The sequence below is a fragment of the Seriola lalandi genome, unplaced genomic scaffold (assembly GCF_002814215.2).
Source record: "Seriola lalandi dorsalis isolate HSWRI2012SDOR001 ecotype SW California unplaced genomic scaffold, Sedor1 jcf7180002054682, whole genome shotgun sequence".
Lineage (NCBI taxonomy): Eukaryota > Metazoa > Chordata > Actinopteri > Carangiformes > Carangidae > Seriola > Seriola lalandi.
In genome coordinates, this window is record NW_019525235.1 from 449330 (window position 1) to 470909 (window position 21580).

General features: G+C 39.0%; 1 protein-coding gene across 1 annotated transcript in view; it reads left to right on the forward strand.

Annotated features, from left to right (window-relative positions):
* Window positions 1–308: 308 nt before the first annotated feature.
* LOC111667023 (mucin-5B-like) overlaps window positions 309–21580 on the forward strand; it is a 26929-nt gene continuing 5657 nt past the window's right edge. Inside the window, exons 1-39 of the mRNA XM_023422588.2 lie at window positions 309–347; window positions 449–710; window positions 820–934; window positions 2612–2702; window positions 2783–2886; window positions 2971–3184; window positions 3295–3420; window positions 4713–4830; window positions 4923–5061; window positions 5168–5272; window positions 5364–5436; window positions 5537–5674; window positions 5774–5938; window positions 6024–6118; window positions 6244–6370; window positions 6465–6720; window positions 7972–8021; window positions 8121–8221; window positions 8328–8479; window positions 8605–8743; window positions 8821–8928; window positions 9026–9205; window positions 9295–9534; window positions 9677–9833; window positions 11256–11384; window positions 11552–11702; window positions 12904–12947; window positions 13704–13895; window positions 14006–16879; window positions 17452–17690; window positions 18198–18369; window positions 18499–18743; window positions 18892–19075; window positions 19221–19422; window positions 19520–19698; window positions 19797–19866; window positions 20538–20677; window positions 20764–20795; window positions 20893–21061. Of these exons, the coding sequence (XP_023278356.2) occupies window positions 311–347; window positions 449–710; window positions 820–934; window positions 2612–2702; window positions 2783–2886; window positions 2971–3184; window positions 3295–3420; window positions 4713–4830; window positions 4923–5061; window positions 5168–5272; window positions 5364–5436; window positions 5537–5674; window positions 5774–5938; window positions 6024–6118; window positions 6244–6370; window positions 6465–6720; window positions 7972–8021; window positions 8121–8221; window positions 8328–8479; window positions 8605–8743; window positions 8821–8928; window positions 9026–9205; window positions 9295–9534; window positions 9677–9833; window positions 11256–11384; window positions 11552–11702; window positions 12904–12947; window positions 13704–13895; window positions 14006–16879; window positions 17452–17690; window positions 18198–18369; window positions 18499–18743; window positions 18892–19075; window positions 19221–19422; window positions 19520–19698; window positions 19797–19866; window positions 20538–20677; window positions 20764–20795; window positions 20893–21061 (8314 nt within the window). The 5' untranslated portion in view covers window positions 309–310. The remainder of the gene's footprint in view (window positions 348–448; window positions 711–819; window positions 935–2611; window positions 2703–2782; window positions 2887–2970; window positions 3185–3294; window positions 3421–4712; window positions 4831–4922; window positions 5062–5167; window positions 5273–5363; window positions 5437–5536; window positions 5675–5773; window positions 5939–6023; window positions 6119–6243; window positions 6371–6464; window positions 6721–7971; window positions 8022–8120; window positions 8222–8327; window positions 8480–8604; window positions 8744–8820; window positions 8929–9025; window positions 9206–9294; window positions 9535–9676; window positions 9834–11255; window positions 11385–11551; window positions 11703–12903; window positions 12948–13703; window positions 13896–14005; window positions 16880–17451; window positions 17691–18197; window positions 18370–18498; window positions 18744–18891; window positions 19076–19220; window positions 19423–19519; window positions 19699–19796; window positions 19867–20537; window positions 20678–20763; window positions 20796–20892; window positions 21062–21580) is intronic.

Genomic DNA, 21580 nt, shown 5'->3' on the forward strand with positions numbered 1-21580 from the left:
GGACCACACAAGGATCATGAGAACAGCCAGGATGCCACTTGAATGGGTGATACCTTGGTTCACCCTCTGCCTTGGACTACCTGCAGCCACCACTGGTATTTCTGCTGAATGAGACACAAAGAAAACCTTATTAAATGTGTCTATCAATTATAAATATATATCCTAAAATTCAAAACAGTCAACTTAAATTGTTGGATTTTTTTTTTTCCATGACCATACCGGACAATGCAAATATAAATATAGACCGCTTTTATCTGACAGTATGATAATGTGTACTGACTGTAAAAATGTTTTTCTTCTCTTTTAAGTCATGGTTCAGTCAGTGACTAAAATGCCAGTGATGACAGGTAACTGGGTTTTTTCTCTTTTTAAGATGAAAGATAACAAATCAAACATCATTTAAAATTTAAACTACAACAAAATAAGTGCTTTTCTCTTCATAAACTAGAAGTGAGACACTCTCACGACGACCAGTTCTGCAGTACATGGGGAAACTACCATTTCAAGACTTTCGATGGAGATTTCTTCCAGCTTCCTTTCACTTGCAACTACATCCTCGCATCCCAGTGTAAAGGCAGCTATGAGGATTTCGATATACAGCTCCAGCGACAGGAGATACATGGGGTCATCACCATCAAGACGGTCACTATGAAACTTGAGGGGATTGTTGTGGAATTAGCCAACACTTCCATCAAAGTTGATGATAAACTGTGAGTCTGTTATGATAATGTGTATTTTCATTACCAGCTGATTACTGGTTACAGCAATGTTTAATATCACATCTTATTACTATGATGATTTTATTTTGGCCCTCTCTAGTGTCACTTTACCATTCAGCCAAGCTGGCATTTCAATTGAAAGAAGTGCCTCATATGTCAAAATCCAGGCAAAGCTGGGTTTGGTCATCATGTGGAATCAAGAAGACTCCCTCTGGGTATGTTAATTCATATTAACTCAATCATATTGTTTCCCTCTTTCCTGGACTTCATGTATCCCTGACAAAAAAAAAGAAGCATTCAATATTTTAATATCTGTTTGGAGTAGAAAGAAAATAGAAACACTTGACACTGTATAACAATGATTTGTTTCAATGGTTAATTACGAAGGAGTATTCTGTCAGCGCGCAGTCGCTCCGGGCTTCCTCCCAAGCGCGCAATGGATGTGATGAAGTAGTCTGCTATTACTTTGCGGTCGTTGTTTGTTCTGTAAGCCTCCATCCACACTACATAGCGACTAAAACCATCAATATCACCATTGATAGCAATGCCGTACGGCTTCAGCTTATCGTACGAATCCATGTGCCACAGCGCGTTGGATGGATGTCTGCGTCTCAGACGCCGCGCCCGCCTGAGCTCCACAGGTTTATTGTGTCTTGTGATACAAAATATCCCCTCTGAATTGCACGCAGGTGTAACTATCGATATCCTTGCATTTGTCCATTACCCGCTATTTCAGTTTGCACAAATGCGGCCACCTCTCGCAAGCTTGTGTAGTTTTTCCTTCTGAACAGATGAAGTTTTCGGCACAATCTCTTCAAAGTCCTAATGCTGACAACTAGACTGTGTTTATGAGCCAAATATTATTATCATAATATACGCTATCAATAACATGTTTGATATCGTCGACTTTAATCTCGAAAGGCAAAATTAAAATTAAAATCCTCCTCTTCTGAATCAGTTCGACTTTTTTCTCGAAGTGCATGGTGAAAAAAATCTTCCTCCCCTCATTATTTCTCATCCATGGCCCTAGTACTCCTTCGTATCATCCTGTCCCGGTGCAAACGACATGAATAGAGTCCGTGGTCTCGAGCGCGCCAGAGCAATAAATCAAAGGCACTTTTCTCAGGCGCTGTGAGTTGCAGAGTGAGTTGCAGAGTGATCCCTGATCGTCGTCTCACACACAGCTTGTCTGAACAGCTGCCTGTATTGTTGGAATAAGACAGAATATCATGAAACATAACAAGATATTCTACTACACATTTTACTCGGGAGATTTTACAACAAACATATGCCTGCTAAACGATATTAGTCATGACATAACGTTGGCGCGTGTGTGTGTCTTTCGCTGAAAATGTGACCGTGACTTTTTTTTTGAATGCGGGTTTTGGGCAGACAGCTGCTTTCACCTTTCATCGGTAGCCTTCTGCGTACCACCACTGAATCTTTTAGTAGTACGCAGTACCGGACCGTACCGGCCTGTTTTCACCCCTGCGTATAAATGATATCTGATATTGATTATTTTGATAGCTTACAAATAAGCGTATATACTGAGCTCTGAAAATACATACACAATATTCCATTTGACTGCTAATCCAGAGATTAGGGAACAGATTAAGGTGAAATAAAGAACTGTGAAGATTCAGTGTCTTGCTCGATGACATTTCTTCTGTCTATGACTGCACTGAACCTGACACACTGTGTTGATGATAACCTGTATACAAAATGTGTGTGACTGAATCGCATGTCCTTCACCAGTAGATGATGAAATTCTTTGTGGTATAGTAGAACACAAAAAAGAAAGGCAGCTTCATCAGACTACAAATAATGACAAGCAAAAATTAAATAATACTAATTGTCAAGTTTATTCATATCTAATTTTCACTGGTTTAAAGGTTGAGCTGGATGCAAAATTCAAGAATCAGACATGTGGCCTGTGTGGTGATTTCAACGGAGTCCAGATTTATGATGAGTTCATCAGAGCAGGTAAATACTAAATAATAAATCTTAAAAGAAACGGAATTGTACAAAATTAGTCTTTACATAAACTCTTTCTTTTCCTACAGGGGATTCTGTTACTCCTGAGGATTATGGGGAGGTCTGGAAAGTCAATGGTCCCACTGAAAACTGTGAAGAAATCTCTACAGCTACAAAGACCTGCGCAGACCAGGTATGTGAAAATGGATTTGTTTTATATAATTTCATACACAACATTTAGGTACAATTTAAATACATCATATACTTTGACCCACAGAAAGACCTCTGCAAGAACCTGCTGTCAGGACCTGCCTTCCTCAGCTGTCAAAACCTGATTGATACTGACTCCTTTATCAAAGCCTGTGCAAAGGACCTGTGCCATTGTAAGAGCAACAGCACTTCATGCTTGTGTTCGACCATCTCAGAATACTCCCGTCAGTGTGCTCACACAGGCGGGAAACCACAGCAATGGAAAACCACACAACTATGTGGTAAGAGCAGCAACCAAGAACACATGTATGTTCAAGCTTCAATTGGTTCAGGGTAGTTATTTATCAAAATCAGTGTTTCTGATGTGCATTTTTTTTTATGTGCTAAACAGCAAGAACGTGCCCCTTCAACATGGAGTACAAAGAATGTGGTAGTCCCTGTACTGACACCTGCAGCAACCCCCACAGAAGCCAAATGTGTGAGGATCACTGCATAGATGGATGCTTCTGTCCACCCGGTAAGTTCCCTGATGTTAAAACCAGCACAGATCATGTTAAGAGTCCAGCAGACTTAACCCCTAGCTTGTGTATCGGTGCGTAAAAAACATGGATGAAAACATTCTACGAAACGAGACTGGCTTTTCCTTTGATGCTGCTGCTAGACGAGGCCGGCCCCAGTAGACTATAGCGGTGACATGGGTGAGACATGAGCCCAATGAGACAGACAGCAGATATAAGGACAAAACAAATCAGCAGAACCAAAACAATCAGAAACTAAAATTACTAAAATGATAAATCTTGGCTCTGTATTTCTCAACCTGCTGTAGCTGCTGTCTAGTAGAAATTAGCCTGTCATATCTTTTCAAATACGATTTTATTGAAATGGCCTGTAGGATTCAGTTTTGTTGCCCTCTCATAGTTGATTTCGGGTAAAGGTATTATCATTGTATTCCATGTATCTAGCCTGGCTACAGGAAAATTGGTGCATCCGAATTTTATTGCATCAACGATCTATAAACATTAAGATCACAGACATTTATTTGTTGTAATGAACCCAGTCCGCCCATTTCCTTGTCCCCTCAACACTGTTATCAAATGTTTTCACTTCAACGTCCCCTACACTCACACACATTAGACCAAGGACCCCCATTTGATAAGATTTTTGCTTTTAGATGTTTTATTATAGAAATTGTTTGTAACCCATGACCAAAATAGTCATACATTCTGTCGTTGGGAATTATAGTGAAAATAAATTATTCCTCTTTTGCTTGGGTCCCCTAAGAACCCCAGGTACCCCTAGGGGTCCCCAAGCCACAGATCACTTTGAGAGCCACTGCTTTATACAGTTGCGATGCTGCAGTATATTGGACATAGGTTTGGCTGCAATCAGTTAGGTGCATAATTATTACTTTGTTGCCTAATGTATTGCAAGATACTGTAAATGGTGTCAGTTGTCAAATAACGGACAGTGAAATCTAAACGAGGTGCTTGTATTAAATGCAGTTTTGTTTTAATTTTGTACGGATATGCTCAATATTTAGTCTGCTTTTATCTGTCAAAACGTTTTAACATGTGTTAATATTTCAAAAATATTGTTTGTTATGTTCTACTAATCTGTGCAAACAAATTATTGACTGAGAACACAAATTAAGTAATTGAAAAGCTATTTGGTAATTTTCCCATGACACCTACGGTGTTCTGCACATTTGGGACACTGATAATAAAATAAGTGCAAAATATTTTGCAATATAAATGTAGAGCATTTTACTTTTTGTCTAAGAACTAAGCATGTCATTATATTTCTCCCAAGGGACTGTCTTTGATGACATTACACAAAGTGGGTGTGTTGCTGTCCATCAGTGCTCCTGCTTACACAATGGCAAGCCATACAAACCAGGGGAAACATACTCAAGGGCATGTCATGAATGGTAATCACTTTCTTAACTTCATTATATTTATATTTACAACATGTGTATTTAAGATTGTCTGTCCGGTTGAACTAACTATACTCTGTTGACAGCACCTGTACTAAGGGTGAGTGGAGCTGCAAGGATTTGAACTGTCCTGGTATCTGCTCCATACTGGGGGGCTCCCACATCTCCACCTATGATGACAAAACATATACTTTCCATGGAGACTGCTCTTATGTCCTCTCCAAGGTTAGGAATTCAAACTAATTCATTTATCCTTTGTACACAAAATTGAAGTACAGGTAAATAAGAGAACAATTTGTAATCAAATATATTTCAATCCTCTTGACTTTAGGAAACTAATGGGACTTTCACTGTCCTTGGTGACCTGGTCAAATGTGAAAAATCAGACAAATCAACTTGCCTGTCTGCAGTCACTCTAATGCTGCCAAAACACACGGTAATATTACAGTATACTATGGTTCTCTCTTAATAACGTGTAATGTGTGGAAATATGTTTCCTGATGTTTTTTTGTCATTTTTTCCCGCAGCAGATGATTGTAGTTGAAGCCAACGGACAGTTCTTTTATAACAAAATGGTCTCTCAACTGCCTTTTTTCATGGGTGAGGGACCCGTTCTGTTAGTTGTATGTTTAGATGTTGACATTGCTGAGTAAAGTAAAAGTCTCTTTATTCAATGTGAAAATGTTTTTTTCCTTCACAGATGACATAACAGTCTTCAGCCCATCGACATTCTTCATTGTTATCCACACCACCTACGGGCTTGATCTTGAGATTCAGCTCACACCCATTATGCAGATCTACATCAAAGCCAGTGTGTCCAATAAGGGAAAACTCAATGGTGTGTTTTAATTCTTGAGCACTTTTGATAGTAGTATAAAACATCAACCTTTTGCAGTGAGTACTTCAGTGAGTATAAAGTCAAAGTATCTTTTTTCAGGCCTTTGTGGAGATTTTAATGATGTTGGAGCTGACGACTTCAAAACCACAAATGGATTGATTGAGGGAACGGCTGGGACATTTGCCAACACATGGAAGACCAAAACAAGCTGCCCCGATATGACAAACATGCTAGGGGACCCCTGCATTTTGAGCGTTGACAGGGGTAGGTCGCAGACAGTATGCTCCATATTTTATTGTCATTCTTCAAAGCCCTCTATCAGTAAACAGGTTTATTTGCTTTCTTTTAGAGAAATACGCCAAACACTGGTGCTCCTTGCTGTCAGACCCAAAGGGGATTTTTGCCAAGTGCCATTCTGAAATAAACCCAGAAAACTATCAGGCTGTAAGCAGTGATTTCTTTTTGTATACAGTCTAATGTGTGTGTATTAATGTATTTGTGTTATGTTGCTTATTGAACAACTGTACATTTCAACTATTCATTAAGCTTGTTGCCGCTTCTCTCTGCAGTTTTGTATTTATGATACTTGCGCCTGTGAAAAGAGTGAGGAGTGCATGTGTGCTGCCATATCGTCCTATGTCCATGCATGTGCTGCTGAAGGTGTCTTACTGAATGGATGGAGGGACACCACATGCCGTAAGTTTTACTCAAAATATAAAAATGTGCAATAAAGGAAATTGGTGTTTATTTATAGTATTCAAACCTTAAGCGATATATTTCCTTTCAACAGAGAAATACACAAGTGCCTGCCCTTCTACTTTGGTGTACGACTACCAGATGAAAAGCTGTGGTCGCACCTGTCGCTCTCTTAGTCAGTCAGATTTAACATGTGAGGTTGAAATTACTCCACTTGATGGCTGTGGCTGTGCTGAAGGAACTTACCTAAATGAGAAGGGGGAGTGTGTTTCAGCCTCACAATGCTCTTGTCATATGGGAGACACAGTGGTGCGGCCCAGGCACGTCATCAGGGTCCATGGACAAACTTGGTGAGGATTTCACAAGTTTTCTTGTAAAATTTAAGCAAAACAATGTTTTTTATTGTAATATTTTGGGCATTTTATTAGTCAGCTGATCGTAGTGAGATGAAATGAGAGGAGAGAGGTGGTGAACACGATGCAACAAAGGTCCATGGCAGGAGGAAGAACCGGAGATGTTGCAGCTAATGGTTGGCGCCTTAACCTCTCAGCCAGAGTCTCCTGAGTGAATTGTGGGTCAACTTCATTCACTTTTAAAGTGCAGAGTACGTCCAGTACAGTGTTATTTTTAAAACTAAAATCACTAAATAGTGACTTGCTGCATTAAAGAGTGCAGCATTTCAAAATAAGTAGCCCAGCAATGGTTGCCCTTCATGTTGTGGCAGACCCTCTGGGATCTCCACTGCTAATTGCAGGGGTGGAAGTGTTTTCCACAACTTAACTGCTTGACAGAAACATGACAAGCGAGTGATGATTAACCCAAAAACCCCTCAGTATATTGTACTCAGTGAAGTGCGATCCTTACCGGCCTTGCCTTAAGTTTAACTTGTAAACAACTTTTCTTAAACCTTTTCTTCTATTATTTTCAACAAAACAAATGCTTTAGCCCTCTATTGATGTTATTGGGCCTATTGACATATTATGCTGTAAGAAGAGTTATGTAAGCTTGAATTTGCTAATTGCTGATGCAATAGTTTCAATATTGATGGTTTTTAATCCATAATTGCACTTTTTATTGCAATGGTATTGATTTAATTTGGTAATACAGCGGTTCAGTGGACAGGAGGAAGATCCAGGGGTTTGACCTTGTGTCAGCATGGCTTTCTTCTCAAGGGATTGATTTCACTGGACACAGGCATTTCCAGAAACACTGTTGTGTCTGTTGAACTGGAATCACTAAACTTCCCTATGTCAATGTAGTTTTCTGTTTGTTGCAGTCAAGTTAGCCTATGTGTAGACAAAGACCATGTTTTTTTGACTCAGTGACCCTGTTGGTCTGCCCGAGCCCCTGTGTTAGCACCACCACTGTGTTGACAGCCTGTCTGCATTCAAATGAGTCAGAGGTCTGCGTTTCTTTCATGTAGGGCACAAATTAGTCTGAACGTGGCCTAAGGAAAACTGCAGATCCTCAAGGATAGACCAATTGGGAACCACTGTTTGAGTTTTAGTATCAGCAAGAAACTGAGCAACAACTGGCAAGAATTAACAAGAAAATGTATTTCTCTTCATTGTCCACCTTGTTTGTCTTTCTATGCATTCTAGCTCCTGCCATGGTGGAAAATTAAACTGTACAGGAATCCACAAAAATGAATGTAGGTACAAAGCACTCACCCCATCATAGTATTCCTACTATAGCGAAGTATGAAAGCTATATGGTGATGTCCTTTGTAACACACTATCATTGTCATCAGCATGCGCCAATCCAATGGTTTTCTTCAGCTGCTCCAGTGCAAAGCCAGGTGACAAGGGATCAGAGTGCCAAAAAAGCTGTCAGACTCTGGACACAGAATGTGTAAGAATATCACTAACACTAGCGCATTACTATTAATGAATATTCTATACATGTATGCTAAAGCAGCAGAATCACATGTTAACTACTCTACTATTAAACTGTATAGGTCAACACACAGTGTATCTCGGGCTGTGTATGTCCTGCTGGTCTGATGTCAGATGGTAAAGGAGGCTGTGTTGAGGAGAAGGACTGTCCCTGCTTTTATAATGGACAGTCTTATGATTCTGGACAGACTGTCACTGTGGACTGCAATACCTGGTGAGCTTTCATATCTTACCCTGATGAAATGCTGTGTCAGCTCTCTGTTGTAGTCACTTTTTTTTTTTTTTTTTTTTTTAAATTGAGGACATACATGGACATTAATTAATCCTTTTAAATCATAGCACCTGCAAAAACAGAAAATGGGAGTGTACAGATCTTGAATGTGATGGAACCTGTACCATATATGGAGAAGGGCATTACATCACTTTTGATGAAAAGAAATTCTCCTTTAATGGGGGCTGTGGTTACATCTTCACTCAGGTATAGCACATATTTTTGTTTAGTATTTGTGATTAGTCAAAAATCAATCTTGTCATACTAATATCAATATCTTGCAGGATTATTGTGGGGACGATATGAATGGCACCTTCAGGGTCGTGACTGAGACTATCCCATGTGGAACAACTGAAAGCATCTGCTCCACTGCTATCAAGCTCTACTTAGGGGTATTTAACACTATTATATGCAATTTAAATAATTCTTTTAAAAGAATGCTGATTATAACTTTATGGGACTACAATGAGCGTGTTTTATTTCTTTCAGAACAAAGAAATTGTTCTTTCAGAAGAAAATGTCAGAGTTATTGAGCAAAGCAAAGGGGTGGACATACCCTATCACATCAGCACTATGGGTATATATCTTGTCATTGAGGCAAAGAATGGCCTTGTTGTCATCTGGAATAAAAAGACAACACTGATGATCAAACTCAGCTCCACATTCAAGGTGAGTGAGCAGATATACAGGTAGCCAAGTAAGATACATGTTAATAAGGTTATCATTTTACAAAGTAAGCGGATCTCATTTTATACCAGGGCAGAGTCTGTGGTCTGTGTGGGAATTATGATGGGAACATCAAGAATGATTTCACCACCAGAAACAAAGAAGTTGTGGTTGAAGCCCTTGAGTTTGGGAACAGCTGGAAAGTGTCGCCTACCTGTCCTAATGCAGACAAGCTAAAAAATCCCTGCAGTCTGTACTCACACAGGCAGGCCTGGGCATTAAAACACTGCAGCATTATCAAAAGTGAAGTATTTGCTGCCTGCCATTCAAAGGTAAGAAAACTGCCAATGAATGTCACATGGCATATATAGTCATTGTAATTAGTTTCAGGTGTACAGAATGGCTTTAAGTATAACTAGCAAGGAAAATACAATTCAGCTTCTGCTTGCATTTACAATGGCTTCCTTCAAAAAGGTGGATTCCCAAAGCTATTATGATGCCTGTGTGAGAGACACATGCGCCTGCAATACAGGGGGAGATTGTGAGTGTTTCTGCTCAGCAGTAGCAGCCTATGCAGCAGTCTGTAATAAGGCCAGGGCCTGTGTGAAATGGAGGACTCCCACAATTTGCCGTACGTGTTTTATTTGTGTTTCTGTGAGGAGATAAATGAATATTACCATGTATTATGTCATCTGTCAGAATCAGCATTGGAATTTAAAGGTTCTGTAAAGGATTGTCACGGCCACTAGGTGTCGCACTAGACCACCAGCATCTCAGAGCACACTGAAAGCAGCCACTAAACACACAAGTTGCGCAACTGAATAAAGTTACCGTGTACATGAGAGCCGACAATAAACAATCCAGCCACAACCATTAGCCAATGCTTGTATTGTTGTGACATGCTGCACAGCAATGCTGGCAGTTAGCCAGCTAGCAGTAGCAACATTTGCTGAACAAATTCATGGTTGCACAAAATTACTCTCACGGAGGGGACTCATGCACAAACTATTACTGGTACTAGACCGGCTACCAGTGGTGGATCTAGAAAAATCTATATGGGGTGACAGAGGGGTGGCAAGAGGTCTTGGCAGGGTGGCATGGGAGGACAGTATGTGGGAATCCCCATATACTGTATATGTTAATGGATTCAACAAAAGATCCACAAAAATACTTTTAAACTATTTATTGTTATATCATGCCCAGTATAAACACACTACCCAAGTGATTGTAGTTTCTAAAAAATTCAGTTTGACATTCTGATAAAAGCAACAGGCACAGGATTAAAAATATAGACTGACACAGGACAAAAACTAAATAAAAGGGCAACACATTAGATAAAACAACAACATACCGTGGTCCAGCTGAACCCTCTGTCTCCCTATCATCATCATCTGCCTCCTTATCACTCCCTGCCTCTGTCACTCTCTCTGAATCTGAAACTTCATCTTTATCCTTCACATTAATTTCTTATTTTTCCTTTTCTTCTTCACTTATTTCTTCCACTCTTCATTCTGTGGCCTGCTCTGACCCTCCTGGTCTCTCCAGCATGCTGTCTTCTTCTCTCGCTGTGTGTGAACGCCACTCTGCACGTTTGATGCAGGGCCGTGGCTAAGTATTTGAGGAGCCTAAGATAACATTTACAGTGATTCACTTTTGGTCAATTCATTGTTTGATTCAGTGCTTTGGGAAGCTTGTGAACATAGTGGCAGTTTGTTTTTCGTACAATTTTAAAAACACAAAAGTTAGGGGGGCAAGGCTTTACAGTGGGGATGCAGCTGCCCCCCCTTCCCGCCCTGTAGATCCGCCCTTGCTGGCTACCAAAACAAAGACCAGAGAAACTCAGATTACAACACACACACTTTGTTGTCTGCTAAGGACGCCATTACTACACTTAGCTAATCTTTACATAGAACATAGTCTCTCTTTTACAGAACCTTTAATAATATAGTTTTCAAATTAAAGCTGACACTCATTGTATTATAAAGGTTTCATAGTTAATGTTAATTAAGTATGAGAATAACTATATTAATGTCCCTTTCTTTTGTTCCATTAGCTCTATTCTGTGATTTTTACAACCCTGATGGAGAGTGTGAATGGCACTATGAGCCTTGTGGAAAACCTTGCATGAAGACATGCAGGAATCCCTCAGGAATATGCTACAATCAAATCCCAGCATTAGAAGGTACAAATGACATGAAAGGGATAGTATATGTATAATTAAGGCTACTATTATTTAGAGAGAAATATTTGACCATGAATGGTCTTTTCTACTGAGGCGGTTTAGCAGCACCTTGTCAGCACCTGTTCTTTTCTAGTTTTGCAGTTTAATTTAACATGTAACTTTTTAAGGGTGCTATCCAAGATGCCCACCTGAAAGACCTTATTTGAATGAAGCTACCATGAAGTGTGTATCAAAGGAGCAATGTGGCTGCTATGATGATGAAGGAAAACATTACGAAGATGGGAAATTCATGCCTCCAAAGGAAAACTGTCACAACTGGTAAGAAAACTTCCTTAGTAATGCTAGAGTTGGTGAAAAATTAATAATTATTTATCATTATTAATCAATAATAATTAATGATAACCTATACATTTTTTAAAAGCTGTTATACTGAAATAATGTACACTTGTGTCACACAGTCATGTTCTTCAACTATATAGAGTGAAAACTATTACAGTAGCTTTCCTTATATGTATTTATATAGTAAAGAAATTTAAGTGGCAATAGACAAGTTTTTACTTCATCTTATCATTGTAAAGTAAATGTTGATTTCAAAATTTAATAGCTAAGGAATAATGATGCTATCTGCATTTAGATCGGTTCCCTATAAGCCTAGCTTCCACTATGCAATTCTTCCCGCCACTGGGCATAAAACTTCATGAAAAAATTAAGACTCAATTTACAGCACAAAAAAAGCACGTCTGCTGCTGTGCAACCAAAACAGAAAGAGGATAGATCCTTTGTTTTCCCCAGTAGTCATCAGTAACTGTGGAAACCTGGTGAAATAAAAGAGCCTTATTGTAGGAGAAGGCAAAGAAGGTGAGGACAGAGAGTGACAGAAACTGAGGTAAAACAAGAGTGAACCTCAGATAGGCATTAACTCGATGGAGAAAGCCATGGTTGGACTAGGACAAAAATTCAGCCCTGGATTTATCCACCAGGACTGGAGAGAGGGTCGGTAAATAGATTGATAGGGTTAGTAAAAGCAGTCCCGATGGCTTTCTTAGAGAGCTCCAAACCGACACTCAGTTGGCCTTATTTCTACTTATTAATACAACCAGGCGTTTTACTCTGCCTACATCATTGCACTGATCGAGGTTTCAAGTTCAAATTCTTAAAAGGTTAAAAAGTTGTTGTTCTTCTAAATTCTTATATCTTTGATTCATTGTCCATTTGATAATATAAACAAAGAAACCATTTTCTGCCGGTGGCCTTTCATAAAATAAGCAGTAGTTAAACTTACTATGTTCAGTTATATTTGAGCCAGTCTTTGTGCAGCGGCACCAACATTAATACCACTTGGAAATGCAAGGGGAGTTAAGCTGAAAGGTTGCCGATTGCCACTTTAAGGTAACTGTGAAAATAACTTGAAATGAGACAGAAAACATTAAATATAGACATAAGGCTAAAAATTTACATTCAGTCTGTTTACACTGTACATATTTTCAAGATACATTTTCTTCCTTCATTTATCTTTCAGTTATTGTTCCTCAGCAAAGGTGAATTGCAGCTATGATGTCCAAGGTGAGAATCATAAACATTATTATGGTTATAATTAGTTTTGGGTGATATACAAATAATATTGCAATATGATATATGATATATATCTTGATATTTTGAAATCTCCTATAAAGCACTTCATAATTGCACAATTTAATACCTTGATGTATAAAATGCAAGAGTATGATGATTCCAGTCCTTGCAACATTTGTCTGAATTAAAACATACTTTTTTTGCTGTATATTCATTAGTCGTTCCTATTAGAACAATTTTAAATTTGCAAAAAGGGAGAAAACATAACCAAATGACAAGACTCCTTGAGAAAGAAATTTCACCCTAAGGTCTTCGTTTTTCATTTCAGCTCCCATTTTAAAAGGTTAGAGTGGCCTATTTTTCAAGCATCACATGCGAGGTTTCCAGCAAAATAGACATACTAGCAACATTGCATAAAACCGAAACCTTTGGAGGGGTGGGGTAGTGTTTGTGAGAGAGAGACCACCACAGGAGAAAGCATAAGGAGCGAAATGCCTATGTGACTTTAATGTCGGTGTCTTACAAGACTTATGTGGCAATTTATACTTGTCATTTCCTTCATTCCACATGAGACAAGCTGCAATACATCAATTATATTTGATATATTGCCCACCCCTAGTTATAGTTTTACCGATTGCCTCAGTTCTCAATGACAAAGCTACATAATGTACAAATTAATTGAAAAGACAATATTATGAATGGTATGAAAACAATAAAGATTTGAATGATGCCTTCTCTTTTTTGCAGCTTGCACTTGTTCATATAGAGGACATATATACAAGTATGGAGATAAGGTCTATGACACACATGATGGAGATGGAACCTGTATCACTGCTGTTTGTGGGAAAGATGGAAATATTACCAGAAATATAGGAAGCTGCCCTACAACTCCACCCACCCAGACATCAACAACAACAGCCTTTACTTTCAGCACATCTGGTAAGAAATACACTTTCACATCATAAGAGTGGAAGATTCCTAGTTAGTGAATTTTGAACTTTTGAAAGATGACTTGATGATTTACCCTTTTACTTTTATTGGCGTCACAGAAAAAACTACCTCAACAACGACAAAAATGACAATCAAAACAACAAATCTCATCTCTCCCACTCCAAGTTTTACAAGTGAGGCCGTGACCACCACCACAACAACAATCACACAAAAACCCACTACAACCATAATCACAGAAAAACCCACCTCCACTACAACCATAATCACACAAAAATCCACAACAACAACAACAACAACCACAGAAAAACCCACTACAACAACAATCACAGAAACACCAACCAGCACAACAACCATTGACTGCTTTCGTTGTAATTGGTCAGACTGGATAAACAATGATTACCCTGACAATGGTGGAGATTATGAAACCATAGACAAAATTACTTATCCAGATCTAAATGTTTGCAGTAAACCTCTGGAAATTGAATGTAGAGCAAAAGAATACAAAGATATACCTTTGAAAGACTTGGAACAAAAAGTAACATGCGACCCAACAAATGGACTAATCTGTCATAACAAAGATCAAGGTATACCTCCTATTTGTAACGACTATGAAATACGAGTTAAATGTTGCATTAACATTTGTGAGCCTTCAACCACAGTTACATCTTCACCAACAACTACAACAGAAAGGTCCTCCACAACATCAGTAACAACTACAGAAAAGCCCAGCACTAGTTCTGTCACAACCACAGAAACACCCACAACAACCAGAGAAAACCCCACCACCACTACACCCACAACCACAGAAACACCCACCAGCACAACAACAACCACAGAAAACCCCACTTCAACAACAACAATCACAGAAAAACCCACAACAACTGCTAAAGTAATTACAAATCCAGTGCTTACATCAACACCACATACAAAACAACATGGTAAGGTGACAACTACAATATCTACAGAAAAGCCCAGCACTAGTTCTGTAATAACCATAGAAAAACCCACAACAACCACAGAAAAACCCACCACTATAACAACCACAACCACAGAAAAACCCACCTCCACCACAATCATAATCACAGAAAAACCCACAACAACAACAACAACAACAATAACAACAACAACAACAACCACAGAAAAACCCACCACCACAACAACAGTCACAGGAAAACCCATCTCCACTACAACCATAATCACACAAAAATCCACAACAACAACCACAGAAAAACCCACTACAACAACAACAACCACAGAAAAACCCACCACCACAACAACAGTCACAGAAAAACCCACCTCCACTACAACCATAATCACAGAAAAATCCACAACAACAACAACCACAGAAAAACCCACTACAACAACAATCACAGAAACACCCACCACCACTACAACAATAACAACAACAACCACAGAAAAACCCACTACAACAACAATCACAGAAACACCCACCACCACTACAACAATAACAACAACCACAACAACCACAGAAAAACCCACTACAACAACAACCACAACCACAGAAAAACCAACCACCACTACAACCACAGAAACACCCACCAGCACAACAACAACCACAGAAAAACCCACAACAACCACAGAAAAACCCACCTCCACTACAACAACCACAACCACAGAAAAACCAACCACCACTACAACCACAGAAACACCCACCAGCACAACAACAACCACAGAAAACCCCACTTCAACAACAACAATCACAGAAAAACCCACAACAACTGCTAAAGTAATTACAAATCCAGTGCTTACATCAACACCACATACAAAACAACATGGTAAGGTGACAACTACAATATCTACAGAAAAGCCCAGCACTAGTTCTGTAATAACCATAGAAAAACCCACAACAACCACAGAAAAACCCACCACCACTACAACAATCACAGAAACACCAACCAACACAACAACCATTGACTGCTTTCGTTGTAATTGGTCAGACTGGATAAACAATGATTACCCTGACAATGGTGGAGATTATGAAACCATAGACAAAATTACTTATCCAGATCTAAATGTTTGCAGTAAACCTCTGGAAATTGAATGTAGAGCAAAAGAATACAAAGATATACCTTTGAAAGACTTGGAACAAAAAGTAACATGCGACCCAACAAATGGACTAATCTGTCATAACAAAGATCAAGGTATACCTCCTATTTGTAACGACTATGAAATACGAGTCAAATGTTGCATTAACATTTGTGAGCCTTCAACCACAGTTAAGTCTTCACCAACAACTACAACAGAAAGGTCCTCCACAACATCAGTAACAACTACAGAAAAGCCCAGCACTAGTTCTGTCACAACCACAGAAAAACCCACAACAACCACAGAAAAACCCACCACCACTACAACCACAACCACAGAAACACCCACCAGCACAACAACAACCACAGAAAAACCCACCACCACTACAACAACCACAACCACAGAAAAACCCACCACCACTACAACAACCACAACCACAGAAAAACCCACCATCACTACAACAACCACAACCACAGAAAAACCCACTTCCACTACAACCATTACCACAGAAAAACCCACCTCCACTACAACCATAATCACAGAAAAACCCACAACAACAACAACAACAACAACAACAACAACAACTACAATCACAGAAAAACCCACAACAACAACAATCACAGAAATGTCCACCAGAACAAGCAGCAGTACAATAAAGTCCACCACCTTGGCAACAACAGAAAAGTCAACTGCAACTTCCACAATCAGTGAACGACCCACAACCACAACGAAATCTACCACAGAAACACCTATTGAAACAACTGAAAAAATCAGCACAGCCACAGGAAAATCTACTACCCAACCCTCAACGACAGAGAAGCTCTCTTTTGAAACTCCAACTGCAACACCTTCAACTTCTCATTCTTCAGCTTCAGGCAGAACAACTTTATGTTTTTGCAAGTACCTGGATCAGATTTTCTCTCCTGGTAAGTAATGTGCTCAGTTTGTGCTCGTCATCATTTGGTTTTCATACTAGTAAAATGATATTTTGGTCATAGTCACACTTCTCCTTACCATGTAGCATACCAGAACACCTTAAGTGAGACATGTTTGTGCTCTAACGTCAAATCCTATTTGCCCTGAGATCTGTTGCCAGAGTCCACAAATATGATAAAACTGATGTGTATACAGGCAATACACAAATGCTAACAAACACAATTGGCTTCATTCAGTTCAATAAAGGGTTTTTTCATCCTTATCTATGCAATAGTTACCTTTAATGGTTAGCCTGCATAGTGGAGGGATAAGTGACCACAGTTTGGTCATTACCTCGTCCCTACTGGTGCTGTGGTCAAAACATGCATCAATTGGAGCAATATTTATCTATGATTTAGTTGGAATGATATGGTAGAGTAAATTGATTTCCCCCATAGACTTTGCATTTAAGCATCCACTTTATTTACATTAATGTGGTCAGACTTGTATTCACAAAAATGCATTAAAAGGACAACAGCAACCCTGGCTTTTGATCTAACTTCATTGTTTTCCCCCCATATAGGTAGTTTCATGTACAACAAGACTGATGGAGAAGGCTGGTGTTTCACTGCATACTGCAGTTTAACATGCAGTGTTGAGAAGCATGCTACACCATGTCACTTCACTACTCCACAAGCAACTAGCACCACCACATTAAGCCCTGCCACTACAACACAAAGTGGCTCAACTGTAGTCAGTACAATGACAGGATCCACATTGAAGCCTTTCAAAGACTGTTCATATCTAAAGCCGCCTAGAAAGGTATTCAAATTCAGTTATATAAACATTTACTTTGAACACATTAGAACAAAGGCCAATTGTTGTCTTATTTAATTTCCTTTCATTCATTAAGGTCCCAGTTAGCTTAATCAAAGGTGACGCTGTTCTGTCCAATCACATAATTAACAGACAACATAAAAACACATTCAAGCATCCCATAACAACAACTCACAACATACAAAACCAGACAGAGATATTACACAAACACATAAATAAACAAATAGCTCCAAAAAATAAAATATTTTACAGGTAAGTAATATGACATTGCTCAGCGATTTATATGTCACTAAAAGACATAACACTTGCATATACTGCAATTCAACTTACCATTATATTTACTAAGTACATTTTCCCTTGTTTCTTGAATTTCACAAAATTATAGATGTATATATTAAAAATGAAATATGCATATATTTACTTAGGGGGCTCAAACATAATATTTCTTTTGCTATTCTTAGTTTGCTTAAAGCACTACTTTGCCATTTACAGCATGGCGAGTCATGGAAGTCAAACAACTGCACCACAGCAACATGTGACGATGGTAAAGTAATCACAGAACATGTGCCATGTGAAAGCGTGACCATGCCTGTATGCGAAAATGGGTACCAACCAGTTAAGGTCTATGATGAAGCAGGCTGCTGTTTTCACTACAGCTGCAGATGTAAGCTCAGACGAAAACATTTTAACGTTCAAGCAGCATCATAAGACTGCTGCACATTCATGCAGCAAAACGCAATATATAGTTTTCTCTGACGTAACATGCAATGTTATCTCAATCTAATATTTACAGGTGTTTGTTCTGTCTGGGGAGATCCTCATTATAAGACATTTGATGGTCAAGACTACAGTTTCCAGAAAAATTGTACATACGTCCTGGTCAAAGAGATCATTCCCAAACACAATTTTAAGATTCTCATCGACAATGAAAACTGTGATGCCTCTGGAACTGTGACCTGTGCTAAAGCCTTGACTGTGTTTTACAAGGAGTATGAAATTAATCTTTCACAGGAGAGAATCCCAAAGACCGTAAACTTGGTAACTATGGCTACAAAAAAACTTGAATATATCAAATGATATGCAATGCTAATCTGAAGTAAATGTTTTGTCTTGTGTTATATATGGTGAATCTGAATAAACCTGAGACCTGTTTAGAAAGACTCTTACAAATGTTACAATTCTTTAGGTGCACATCAACGGCAAGCGGGTATTCCCAACTTACTCTAATAAAGACTTCATCATCACAAGTACAGCAATTCATGTTTTTTTGAGAATCCCGGCAATTGATGCAGAAGTGACATTCAAAGGACTTAGCTCCGCCATTGAATTGCCATTTACCCTTTTCCACAACAACACAGAGGGACAGTGTGGTAAGCTGATAACAATTTGTTAGCATAAACTTTGTGAAAAGCAAATGAGGGTGCATGTTACGTTCATAGATGTAACTGCCGTTGGATTTAACAAATGTAACAAATGAGTTGTAATATCTGCCATGTTCATATTTATTTTCACAAGGTACCTGTGACAATAACAGGAAAAATGACTGCAGATTACCAAATGGCCAGATTCATCCCTCATGCTCTGAGATGGGAAATCACTGGCATGTACCCGACAAGAATAAGCCATATTGTGAGGTACCGTCTCTTCCACCAACACCAGGACCTACACCTACACCAACAACCTGCAAACCTGATATCTGTGAAATTTTGATCAGCAAGTAAGGATTTACAGAATAAACATGAACACATTATATCACTTCATTCAGCAGTATAACTCGATATAACACCCTACTTTCTTTCGGTTTGTACATTAAGGGTGTTTGAGAAATGCCACAAAGTCATCGCACCAGAGTCCTTTTATGAGGCTTGTAAATTTGATGTTTGCCACATGCCAAATTCCACTGTGGGTTGTTCCAGTCTGGAAGCATATGCAATGTTGTGTGCTGAAGCATCTGTCTGTGTAGACTGGAGGAGCATCACGAATGGACAGTGTGGTAGGAGGGTTTTGTTTCAGTAGAAATCAAATAATGTTATTCTCAGATGTCCTGATTACCTTGTTTTTCATGTTTAAATCCACTTTCTCTTATTGTAGAATATAAATGTCCAGAAAATAAAGTCTACAAGCCTTGTGGACCAAGCTTTGTACCAACTTGCAATGCAAGGTAATCCCTCAGTTTTATTTATGCAATATCACAAATTAAATAATGTCAGCAGCTTGTAATTTAACAAGGCTAAGTTTCCATGCTTACACCTCTGAGAGGCTGTACTTAAGCTGACCTAAATGCTAACATCAGGATGCTAACATGCTCACAATGACAATGCTAACATGCTGACGTTAAGCAGATATTTGGTCATAAACCAAAGTATATACCACAAATTCCAATTTTGATGTAGTGGTGGTGCTAGAAAAAATAGTCAAGTGATTACCAAAGTGATTACAGTTGATCCTGATGGTGACATGAATGTCTGTATCAAATGTCTTGGCAATCTATCAAATGATTGTTGAGACATTTTAACTTACAACCACAAATGTTAACTGTATTGTGGCAATAGAGGAAAAGTCAGAGGATCACCAAAGTCATTAGTATTCATCATCTGGGGACCATGAACATTTGCGCAACATTTCATGGCAATTAATATAACTGTTGAGATATTTCATCCTGGGCCAAAGTAGTGGACAGACAGACATTGCTATCCCTAAAGCCTCGCTGCTAGCATGACAAAAAAATAAATCAATCAATCAATACTTAGCACTGCATTATACACATCATTTATCATTTTATTCCTGAAATTATTATGTGTAATTTTCACCATCAATTGTCTTCACATTTAGATACAATGAGAAGTATGCACAACAATTCCAGGGAGAAAAAGCTGAACAGAACACTGCCTTTAATCGATTCACTGAGGGATGCTTCTGCCTAGAGGGGATGACTTTATTCAGTTCAAACTCTGACATCTGTGTCACTTCCTGTAAGAGCATTTTCTTTGGTGAAGAAAAATCTAATTCTTTGTGATTGAATGAATGTGCAGGTAAACTCAGTGTTTTTATGTTGAAGGTTGCACTGGACCTGATGGCCAACCCAAGCAGGTATGCTACCTTGCATGAAAACACTACATTGCGTTCTTATTATTCACAGTGTATTTGTTGCTGTCATAACAACACTTCTGTTCCATCACTCAAACAGCTTGGTGAGACTTGGCAGAGTGGCTGTCAGCAGTGTGTTTGTGATCAGAACACTTTGAGTGTTCAGTGTAAGCCTCTCACATGTCCCACTCAAGAACCAGTTATCTGTACCAAGGTGGGTGAGGTGTTGGTGAACCGCACAGTGGACTGCTGTGAGAGACTGACATGTGGTGAGTGATTTGAAACACCACTCCTACATCTGCTGACAGTGTTTAAGAGAGAGGTAGAACAGTTTAATCATCATGAGAATTATAATCACAGATGATTGACTGACTGACTGACTGACTGACTGACTGAAATAGAGTTGAGTGATTATGAGTGATAATTTTACAAGTACATATAGGCAAAATTACAGCACAGTCTTTGTCTTTAAGATAAACACAAAGCTTGTGCTACAGAAAATGGACCAGACTCAGTGAATAGCTCCCTAAGCTTAACATGTCCTATGATAACTATTAATTTAGCTGTACAGACTAATGAGCAGCGATAACTAACATGTCTTTGGGGTCATCAGGTGGGAACCTCCTTTCACCAGTGTTTCGTCTAGTTGGTCCCACGACACCTCCAGGAGGCTAGACAGTGATCACTGGCGTCCCAGAGTCACTCCCCTAATGCCAGCCATCACTGCTCCTCACACCACGACTATTTTCTTTATCTTGCCTATGCTACCACAAACAACACCATCATCA